At 45.0% G+C, this 11,574-nt stretch overlaps 1 protein-coding gene across 1 annotated transcript; it reads left to right on the forward strand.

The window, feature by feature from the left end:
- Positions 1-284: 284 nt before the first annotated feature.
- Positions 285-11,336, forward strand: LOC127684969 (uncharacterized). Its single transcript, XM_052181720.1, has 10 exons — positions 285-369; positions 2,050-2,258; positions 3,697-3,983; positions 4,515-4,619; positions 6,643-6,783; positions 7,770-7,833; positions 8,242-8,302; positions 9,785-9,876; positions 10,802-10,844; positions 11,293-11,336. The coding sequence occupies exons 1-10, from the start codon at positions 285-287 to the stop codon at positions 11,334-11,336; spliced, it is 1,131 nt and encodes a 376-aa protein (XP_052037680.1).
- Positions 11,337-11,574: the final 238 nt, after the last annotated feature.

Consider the following 11,574-nt stretch of genomic DNA (forward strand, 5'->3'; position numbering starts at 1 on the left):
ATACAACAAACTTGAAGGAAAAACCCCACAACCTCCCGGCTTTAACTACTTAAGCAGAGGAGCTCACTGCTTAGAGGGTTTCCTCCCCCACCACCACATCCAATGCCAGGATCTTCCAAATAAAGAAAGTAAGAAGTGTCTGCTTTTACAGATGGGGAAACTGAGGCTTGGCTAAACCACATAGAGAATGATTATGAGTTTTACATAAGACCCTGGGACTCTGGGGTCACAGGTTACAGTTACTCTACCCACCAGCGTTGTCTCCACAGGTGCTTGCAGTGAACATGAGACTCCTGTGGACACTCCTCTCCCTTGGCTCTCTGCTTAGCAGAAGCCATACTTTACTGGAAGATTCCACTCATGCCTCAGGTGAGCCACTCCATTTTTCTTGGGAGTTCTATCCAAAGAAACCCCAAAAGAGACAAACTGACACCCCATAGTGTATCTAACCCATCAGAATAATGCAGATTTGCCAGTATCTCCTTGGAGGCACTGTTCCTGCCCCAGAGACACCTTGTTCCTTCTGGGGGCACATCTTGGCATCTAGATCTAGTAAACTACTTTCTTCCTGTTATCGATCATCTCAATGTAAACTTCCATTTTACACCCATCTCCCAGGTAGGTCCTTCTAGTCTTCAATTCTAATGGTCTCAGTCTCGTGAAAGTTTGCCCTAAAGAGCAAAACCCTGAGCTCTGGCAGCCCAATATTGGCAGGCTCATCCACCTGCCACAATGTGCCAATTAAAGTTGAGAACAATGGCGAGCAAAGCAGAGAGAGGGGACTTAACTGAAAAAATTTCAAAGAGGAACTGATGCCCCCGAGCTCATCTTTAGGACTCTGGAATTTTCAGTTCAATAGAGCAAGACCTGGGATGAGGGGCAAGAGAGGTCTGCTTGATGAGGAATCAGAGTCAAGGTGTGGTCTGCTCGGTTCTCCATCCTGGTTTTAAAAGATGTTCTGAAGTTGTTATTAGTGTCAGCATTTGAGGAGATTCATCTGGTTCTCACAAGACATCACTTCTGCTGTGAATTGTCCTCATCTGCAGGGGTGTCCGTCTTCTGAGGCTTGCTCTTCCTGGAATCCAAGATGTCTGCAGGTTTAAATCAAAGGCCTATCCCTGAGCTTTCAACCTTGCATAGGAAAGAGCTAAGTTAGGTGGATGGATATTTAACATGTCCAGGAGGCAGCAAGCAGGAGTCTGCAGTCAAAGCCCCGAAGTCAGGTTTCTATCCTGTGGGTTCACTGAGGCATCTCTGCTTTTTATCAAAAGCAGCCCAAGTTCCTAAGAACACAGGTAGGAGTGTAATCATCTTCCTGGGGAGCATACAGCTTCCGGTGTGATGACCAACATCTTTGCAGATAACTCCCACCTGGTCTACAGCTTGGCCCTCATTGGTCTCTGAAGAGTCTTCATTTGAAATCACATTCCTGGGACAGATTTTTGCCTTAGGTGTAGTTTTAATGTCGGAAACAGATACTTCATCTGTCAAAAGGAAGATATTGATAAAGGGGAAGAAGAGCTATAAGTCTCAAAGTTCAGAAGTCCCCTTTAGGGTGTAAAAACCAAGGTCTAGAAGTAGAAGGGGATGTAGCTGGGTAGTAGACAAGAGTAGTTGCCTAGTTTTTACAAAGCCCTGGGCTTCATCACCGGCACTGAAGTAAAAGAGTAAATAAAGTGTGTGTGTGTGTGTGTGTGTGTGTGTGTGTGTGTGTGTGTGTGTGTGTATAAGTAAATTAAGATCTGGGAAGCTATGAACAACTAAAACAGCTGCTTCCTCTTTGAGGCTTTATTCTGTCTGTCAGAGTACCTCTGCTCATTTGTCTTCTCTTTATACACCTCTCTTCCATCATAGATGACCCAGTGTGTTTTGCACATATTTGACCTTTAATTGCCTCCTGGGCTCAAGTGCATTCCTAAACCTTGGTTTTTCTTTTGCAAAGAGCCTCCAGGGTTTGGCCACTGCTATCCCTACATGGAACACCTATTTTCTCTGTCCCCTGTGGGAGCTTGTGCCCCAGGACTTAGCCATATTCCTTTGTCTCAGCAGGCATCAAAAGTGGAGGCGATACAGGGTTGCTGAATGGTAATGGTGGTGAATACATTAATCTGGGAGGTGGCAGTGGAGAACTCCCAGCTTCTATGACTGTTGCTTCACCTGTAAAGGTCCCTGAGATCAATCCAGACATTGTGGGTAAGCTTGATCAACCTGAGATGAAAATTCCAGGAAACTTGGACCCAAGTGGCATTGCCAGCCAAGTATCCTTTGGGCAGCTGGGTCAAAAGAGTATAAACATTCCTGGTTACCATGGCCATGGATGCTCAAGAGAGTCTAGCCCTTTGTAGTGGGCATCATGAGCTTTACATTTAGGACGTGCTTCCAGGTCTGAGGTGGTGGTTCTTGTCAGTACAGGGCTATGTCACCTGGTGGCCCAGGTTGATCTGAAGCAAGGTCAACAAAGAGTCAGTCTTAGACTGGGTCATCTTGTTGGCTTATTTTTTTGTTTGCTTGCTTTTTGGATTTGGTTTTTTCGAGACAGTGTTTCTCTGTATAGCCCTGGCTGTCCTGGAACTCACTCTGTAGACCAGGCTGGCCTCGAACTCAGAAATCCGCCTGCCTCTGCCTCCCAAAGTGCTGGGATTACAGGTGTGTGCCACCACTGCCTGGCTTGACTGGGTCATCTTGTGATGAGGATCAATATGAACAGTTTTAACAAATGGTTGGACCTATACTAGGTCATTCTGGTTTTGCTGTGGTCAAGGTGGTGCTGGATCAATCTTCTTGAAGATTTGATCAGGACCAGTAAATGTCCAACTGTGGCTTTAGGTCATGTAATAGGTTTGAAGGAAAGTCAATGGATAGTCAGTTTGAAGCTGGGTTATCTGGGGTCTTAATCAGTCTGGAACAGGAACCTGGCTCTAGTTCATCCAATGGCCATGACCAATTTAGACTAATGACCACTCCACAGTCATGATTAGTTTAGGTTTAGAGTATCTTTTGTCTCTGATTCCTCTGACTGTAGGTTACATAATGGTTATGTCACATCTGAGGCAAGGTCATTTTTACGTTAGAAATTAAAGCAGATTCATTAAAAGGTGCTGCCAGGCACCTACCTTTGGATGAATTTTATAAGGAGAGTTGCAGGCTCATCACCAAGGGCAGTCATGAAAGGCCCTGATGTGGGAGAACATGTTGGAGAGAGTTAAATCATTTGGGCCATAAGCAGACATAATGGAGCCTTGAAGGGAGAAAGGACCATTCCTTCAAACCTGTAAGACAAAAGTGTTTTTTTGCCTTACAGATTTTCAACTCCATGTCACATATTCTAGCCTTGCTTGTCTAGGTGCCAGTGTCTTGCAAGCATTGATAAAAATGAAGTTATAATTCATGATTGTCCTTAGTCTAGACATCAGGGGGTGTGGACAGGCTCCCGGCTGTGGGAAGAAGAAACTGAATGTATAAGAGTTGTGAAGTCCAGTGTGTTCTCTTATGAGGTGTGTCTGGAGAGAGCTGTAACCCACCATCTTAGATCAAGACTTGGTGTCTCTCTGACCAGCCTGGTCTCACTGAGGAAGTACTACCTGAATGTCCTGTCCACAGGGGAACTCCAGTGGATAACGGGTCTGGCTCTATTAGTTCCTCACAGTTAATATGAAGGCAGTCTAAAGAGAACTAAGCAACCTCCTTAACCAACAGTTGTCAACCCCTGTCCTCAACCAGGACATGCTGGCCCAGGAAGGGCTGTTGGGTGCTGTTATCCTCGCCAGCCAGAATCTAGCCACAGAAAGGGAAAGGCTACAAATGCTACTCCTGGGTGGCAGAGTGGCATTTGGTATCAAAAATGATCTCCTGGAGGCAGCAGGGACCAATGCTGTGGAAGGCCTGGTCTGCAAAGGCCCCCTGGGTGGCCTTTGTGGCCATGGGAGTCTCTCTGGCATGAATGATGTTCTGAAGACCATGAATTCTAGGAAACTCAACAACTGGTGAGTTTGACTCTTTTTCTTTTGTTAGCATTAAGACAACTTCCTCAAGCATTGATCAGATAAGGCTAGGTACCTGAAGACATCGGTCTCACTCATTCTTTTGAAAGTTTAGAAAGAGGCCACCAACCTCCTCTTCATAAGTTAGTCACTGCCTAGTGTTTATCTAACACAGTCTGTCCTTTGTGTTTATGAAGGTTTGTCTGAGCCCTGCTATATGGTAAGTTATACCAGGAAAGCCTATCACAGATCCTCTGACCACTTATTCCTTAGCTGTTCTCCATTCCCCCAGTGAGGAAAAGAACCCCTTTGTTCCAAGTGAACCCCACAGTTTTCAATATGGTATCTGTGTTTTCTCTTACCATTTTAATCAAACAGAAACATCAGTTACTGGCTGATACTATCCTGATCTGGAATTTATAGAGATGAGCAAGGATGGAAGGAGCAGGCACGGGATGGATGGAAGGGAAGCCACTGCAGCCTCAGTGGACCTGGAAACTGGCTTTTGCACTTCATCTCACTCTTCTTGCGCAGGCTCAATGTCACCCGCTTCGACATCATCCAGCTGTCATGGAAGGTTTTCGCCTCAACTCATCTCGAAATTAGATTGGAGACCAAGTTGACTATCAACTTCCCAGGGTAAGCAAAATGGGGAATGTTATGGTTTGAATCTGAATTCCTCTGTAGGCTCATGCATTGAACTCTGCCGTTATTTGGGGTTGCTGTGGAACCTTTAAGTGGTTGAGCCTGCCTGGCTGTCATGCATGTCACTAGAAGCAGGCCCGAGAAGGTCCCGGAGCTCCTGCTTCCTCAGCCTCTTGCTTTGCCCTTGTAGAGACCACCATGTGATCCCACTGATCTGCCTTCCCCAGCAGATGAACTGGATGTCTCTGAAACACTGAGGGCAAAACACCTACTTTCTGCCTTAAGCTGTTTCTGTTGGGCATTTGGCCACAGTGCTGCAAAGCAGCTAACTGCAGTGGGAGAAGGGAGTGGAGGGAATTCCTAGGGAAGGCAAGTGGTTTTATTGGTAGTGGAGGTTTTTCTTTCTTTCAACAGACATCTTGGCATTTCCCAAGATCTTGATACAGTTTCTTAGGGTGGCAGTGATGGCAGGACAGAAGCGGAAGCCAACCTTTGTGCTTTTCTGCCACAGTCTGTGGGGAGGAAATTAAAACCAAAAAAAAAAAAAAAAAAAAAAAAACCCTCCTCCAGTCCTACCCTGAGGAGGTCACTTATACTTAAGGTCTCAGTTGGCTTCTTTGCCGATCTTTTCCTACAACCATTCTGTAAGGCAATAAGCGCTTCATACCACATATGTGCCATGGTACTTGTGAGCTATCCTGTGGACAGACACCAGGATTGTTCACTAGGTCACTCTTTTAAAAAAACTCTGTGATTGGTACAAATAATAAATCTGTTAATTCTCTAATCATTACAAAGTCTCACGAGCACAATTTATAGCTTCTTGCTTGCTTGCTTACTTATTTACGTACAGTTACTTACTTACATACTTACTGTGCTGGGTGGAGAGCCCAGAACTTTACATGTACGAGGCAGGCATTCAGTGACCACGCTCCATCACCTCCCTATAATTTATAGACTTTGATAACCATTGCCAAATTATCTTACAGAAACCTGGCGATGGTGATGTTTCTAACATTCTTGAATACTTCATCCAGTCCAGATTCTGGGCAGTAGTTTCTTTGAATGTTCTTCTCAGTCTGCAGGCTTCTAAGGGAGGGGGTCGCTATTACTTCCATCTTACCAAATGGTTGATAGAAGCTCAGAGAAATTCAGTCAGATTACATATGAAGATGGGGAGAGAGCTCAGTTGGAAAAGTGCCTGTGGCACAGGCTTGAGGACATGAACTCAGATCTGGTTCAGGATCTGTGCCTGTCATCCTGGTGCTGGTGAGGACACAGAGAGCTGCATCCCTGAAGCTCACTGGCCGACCTAGACAAATAGATGAGATTCGGGTACACATCATCATATATACATACACACACACACATATACACACATACATGCTATTACACACCTCACAATACAACCACACACACATGCTATCACACACATACCATCTCTCATACATGCACATATCACCATCATCATCATATAAACACCATTGCACACTCACAATTAAACACATACAACACATGTATACATCATCCCATACATACCGTCTCTTTCTCTCCCCCACATACACATCATAACATATATACAACATCACACATATACACACACATATCCTTACACACATATCACACACACAGACACATTTGACATGGGTGGTGACTGATATGCATGTAAGTCCAGGAGGAGACACTAATACTGGAGATGTGCATGAATTTGGCAGAGCTCTAGACAGACAGGAAAAGAGGCAGCCTTTCACGAGACTCATTACTAAAATGAGTCTTGAGCTATGAATAAGCATTTATTCCAATAGATTATTTCATTGACTTTATATATACATATAATAAAAACAAATTAAAAGCATATATAGGCCACCAGGAATCCTTTTTTTTTTTTTTTTAAAAGTATGTGTATCAGTTACCTCTCACCCATAAATGCCCACGCCTTTCTGCAAGTTCCAGTGAAACCTTTTAGGTATTCCCAGACATGCATTCAGCTTCTAACAGCCCTCTCCCATGCCACTAGGATGCTCTCATTTCTCAATGGCACCACAGTGGATGTGGACATCGAGATCCCCTTGCAATTGCAACAGATGGAGCCTGGCCAAATCTCCTTTTCTGTGAAGAGCTGCCGGGCAGTATTCACCAGTATCCAAGTGAATTCAGGGTGGGTACAAACCCAGGAGATCTGGGCATCACCCAGGACATGGCATGGGATGGTGCTATGCATCAAGTAGTTGTCAGACTCCATGGAATCTGATGCCAAGATGCCAGCAAACTATGCCACTGGTGTTTTAATGCCCCGCTCCCAGTCAAGCTTCTGCCTCAAGGAATCCCAAGCAGAGGGAGACACCTTTGGGCCAGAAGTACAGACCTCCCTGGCAGCACCCCACCTGGGGAGAATGTTGGGTGCTCCTGTTTCCAAGCTCTCATGAAAAGATGCTGGGTAGAACCTCTGCCACATTGCTTTTCCTGCTGGGCTGCCATCTCCCGAGGTGTCTGTGTGAGCTCTTAAGGGAAAAAGTTGCCTCATATTTATCATCATTTATCCAGCACACATTGAGCCAATAGATAATGTTGTTCCTGGAGACACAAAGGAAATAAGACCAGGCAAGATATGTGAGTGGAAATGAAGGAGAATGAATGGAAAGCTGATTGGATGAGAAGTGGATGGATGGATGGATGGATGGATGGATGGATGGATGGATGGAAGGTATGTGAGTGCACACATTCATGGATAGATGGATGGATGGATGGGCATGGATAGATTCAGGGATGGATTAAAAAAGAGTAGATAAAAAGCATATTAAAAAGACATTAGTGGTCTACCTGAGAGGTCTAAGCCAGGTTCACTGGGGAGGTCTAAAAATGTATACTTATTTAATTTAACACAGTGCTTCTCAACCCTCCCAATGCGGGGACCATGTTGTGGTGACCCCTACACATAGAATTATTTTCATTGGTACATCAGAACTATAATTTTGCTACTCTTATGAATTGTAATGTAAATATCTTATATGCAGGATATTTGATATATGACCCTGTGAAAGGTTTAACAACAGAGGCCTAACTACTACTAAGATTGTATAGCAGAGAATTTCAAAGCCCTTAGTGGTAACAATCATTTCCAATGTTTCCCTTTCTTTTCCACAGTGCATTCTCCACAATGGTGGAATCAATGTTGAAATGGTCCTTGAACATCTCCTTGCCTAACATAGTAAGTCTGACAACGTGGCCCTGGCAGACCCTGAACATAAGTTGTGGAGAGGGCACTGTATCTAGTGGCATGGGGGAGCAGCCCATGTGAACAGAGGCAGGCAAATGGGAGAGCGTTATTACTGAGCTATGCAACCTCCTACAGTCTTTCTACTGTCCTTTACCAAGGTTCCTGCTTCTGAAGAAGAGACAGAGAAAAAGATAGTGGTAGAGGGGTAACTGTGCAGCAGGCAGCTCAGGCCTGCGTAAGAGGGAGATTGTGACATGTTTATAATAGACTTCTCCATCTTATGTCAGAGACTTGTCTGGCAAAGTGTTGTCGATTACAAAGGATTCAGCATGTATATACTGGTGAGGTAGGTTTGTGTAAGTACCCTCTTAGTAAAGCCTCTGATCTTCTGTATTGCAGTTGTGCCCAGTGGTCAAATTCTGGTTCTACATCATCAACCAACAGTTGGCCATTCTCCAAAGTAAGTAGAACTGTTTCCTGCACACTGCTTTCTTGTGTCCGCTGCTATAGTAGCAACTATATCTACTTCTACACAGATGCTAGAGAGAGCTTTCTGAGTTATGCCTCAGATCTCCCATTTCCTGGGGAATCAAGTGGAGACCTCAGGGCATGTCATCAAGTTCTTTCTAGAAGCTAATTTCCCCGTGTTCTGACCCTCCTCTAGCCACCTCCATATATCCCACAATGCATGGGGACACAATGGCTGAGTTCTGCAAGACTTCCCACTTCACCTTTCTATGCCTGAAATATTCCTTTTTTTTGTTTTCTTTTTTTTTATTATATATTTTTTTATTTTCTATATTCTTTGTTTACATTCCAAATGACTTTCCCTTTCCCAGTTCTCCCCTCCCCATAAGTTCCCTAAGCCCTCTTCCCTCTGCCCATTCTCCTATCAACCCCCTCCTATTTCTTTGTCCTGGTACTCCCCTACAATGCAGTGTAATCACCATGGTTGGTCCATCTTGAAGCCTTTGGGGCTCTTTCTCAGCAGAGCCCCCTCCTCTGGACTCCTGTGGCCTTGAGCACACCCATTTACTATTCACTGTATTGTGTGGAAATGTCTACTTCTGGATTATCTAGCCCAGTAGCCCAGAGCTCCTTGAAGGGGACTTGGTTGCATTTTCCCTCCCATTTATCTGACAGTCCAGATTGGGTACAGTGTAGACCTCCCTCCAAATAAATTTTGCTGTTGTGTGAAGTGGAAAGGGAAAGAAGTTATATGGTGGGCATGAGTGGGTGGGAAAGCAGAAACGTGGAAGGAGAGAAAATGGTAGGGAGAGAGCAGAAGAGGAGGGGAGTATGGGGTTAAGGGGGATGGCAGAAGGAATGATGGAAGGATATAAAAGACAGACAAATGGAAATGCAAGGAAACACAAGTGAAAGAATTTGAGGAAAGATGGAAGGAAGGATTGATGGACAAAGAGAAATGATGTTGCAGTGCACACATGTGAAATATCATTAATGGATACGTGACAAATGGAAAGTGGGGTTTGTCAGCAGATGTGTGTGTGAAGATGAAGGGAGGCGAGATGGATTGTGGGCAAGTGACTGGAAAAAATAAGCTACTGAGATGGCTAAATGAAGGGAAAGAAAAAAGGGAGAAGGAAACAGCGCAGATGAGTGGGAAGGGGGTGAAGGGCAATGGTTAAGCACAGGGAGAGGCAGGGAAGGAGGCTGCTGGGCCAGGAGAGGGAGAGGTCTGCTCATAGGAGGGGTGGATTGCCATTGCCAGGGTATGAGCACCCACCACCCTGGTCTGGGTGATGGTGGGGTTCTGTGCCCCCAGTACACACTCAGCAGAAAAGGAATTACCTCTCATTTAGACATGCCTGCTTGTGACAGGAACGGACGAGTGAGTTTTATGAGCCCCTGTTTCCATCAGTTGAATGCTTTGTGTCTTCTCTGACCTTTCCATTGCCACCTGTCCTGTTCTCTTCATCAGATATCGCCTCATTTGGGGTGTCGGGGAACAGCAACCTGCTCGATGCCGCAAAACCCATGCTGCATGAGCGCACTTATTACTTGGACTTGAAGGTATGAAGAGTCAATTCCTCCTCCTCCTCCTCAGAGAAGCCGGGCATCCCCAAGTGAGGTCTCCTTGGCTGGGAATGCGCCCAATCTGTACTATCAAGAAAGCCAGTCTGAGCTTTGATTTTGAATGACTATGCAGCCTTGAGCACTGTGCCCTCACTTATAAACCCCAGTTTTCTTATCTGTCAGGTGGGGGTGATTTTCACAGCCACACACAGTTTCCACCATCTGTTTCTCCCATATACATGTTTTCCTGTATCATAGCATATCCAGAGTTGGTATCTTCTGCTCAAAGGGATGGCATGGTTTAACTGGCAAGTTTTACAGTGTCTTACTGGCCCATTAAGTAATGTGTGCTTGATGTGGTGGTGTTCAGTACCATGAACATGAACACAGGTGAGAGAGTGCCTGTACATGGATCAGAGCAGGAACTCAGAACACTATTGGCTTGTTCTGATTTGACCTTGATTTTAAAAGAGTTAAACAACCAATCAAGTTTATTGCTTGACATGAAGCCTTCAGAGTGCTGGAGCAGTGGTCCTAGTGGCCTTGGCTATATCTTCCCAACCCTAAATTTTTCCAAGTTGTGGTATGGCCAGGAACTTGGGGGGAAGTTCCTGGATTCTATCACAAAGTGGGATCTTGGGGTCAGCAGTCTACTGCTTCTTAGCCCTCAGCTGTCCAAGGACAGAGCCTCTCCAGCCTCTCCACCCTCAGCTGTTTGAGGACTGAGATTGTCCAGAGATTGGGAACAGAGTTGTGAAAGTTCCGTGTTTGACCTGGGCAAAGCCATTCCAATCTCTGAGTCTCTTTTCCTGTCTGTTATTCTCATTTGCTAAGTTGGTGTCAGGTTTGCAGGAGGCACAGAGCCTGGCACACAGTAGGTATACACTTACCATAAGTTTCCTGGTTTTGTTTGTTTTTGCAGAACAAAAGCTTCCCAGCTTCTTTCATCAACTGGTTGGTTAAAAGTAAGTGTTCTTTCTCATATCAATCCCAGGATCCCACAATCCTACTTTTCCCTTCGATGCCGAATGTCCTTTGGGAAGGGTGCTGAAAATGAATATGAAACCCCGAGATACAGAACCTATTCCTGGGTAAACCTTCTTGATGCTGGGTTCCTGGAAAGTCAATTCTACAGTTGGGGTTCCTGAGATAGTCCACTCTAGAGGTGTTGTGTCTAAGCGGGTCTCTAGGACAATTCAGTGACTGATGCTAAAGAGAAATTCTTGGAGTTGTCCAGTTCTAGGTGGCTGCTACCTTAGAAGGCTTTAGAGTTATTTTTATACTTCAACTATTAAGGTTTCTATGACTGTGGGATGTCTTCCTCATTGACCAGTTTTGCAGGTAGGTTACTGAGATAGCTCACTCCATAGCAATTATGATTACAGTGACACTCTGACACTTTCTTATCCACAGTGATGCTTATTATAGAGGGATTCCTGAAGAAGTTTCTTCCATAGTGGGAAGTGCTAGGCTATTGTTCCTGGGACAGCTTACTCCACAGAACAGCCATCCCAGAGCTGGGAATTAGGGATGGGCTTAAATCCAAGTCCAGCCAGTATCATAGTTACTTTTCTTAATGCTGTGACCAAGTACCTGACAATAAGCAATGGAATGAAGGAAGGGTTTACTTTGGTTTGAGGGTACAATTTGTTGGGGCAGGAAAGACATGACAGCAGGAGCATGGGGTCACGTTCT

The sequence above is a fragment of the Apodemus sylvaticus genome, chromosome 5 (assembly GCF_947179515.1).
Source record: "Apodemus sylvaticus chromosome 5, mApoSyl1.1, whole genome shotgun sequence".
NCBI classification, from domain to species: domain Eukaryota; kingdom Metazoa; phylum Chordata; class Mammalia; order Rodentia; family Muridae; genus Apodemus; species Apodemus sylvaticus.

Excerpts from the sequence above, each read along its gene's own strand:
- LOC127684969 (XM_052181720.1), top strand. The coding sequence starts at position 285 with ATGAGACTCCTGTGGACACTCCTCTCCCTTGGCTCTCTGCTTAGCAGA. Across the intron at positions 6,784-7,769 it reads AGTATCCAAGTGAATTCAGG|TGCATTCTCCACAATGGTGG; the intron begins GTGGGTACAAAC and ends TCTTTTCCACAG. Across the intron at positions 10,845-11,292 it reads CATCAACTGGTTGGTTAAAA|TGATGCTTATTATAGAGGGA; the intron begins GTAAGTGTTCTT and ends TCTTATCCACAG.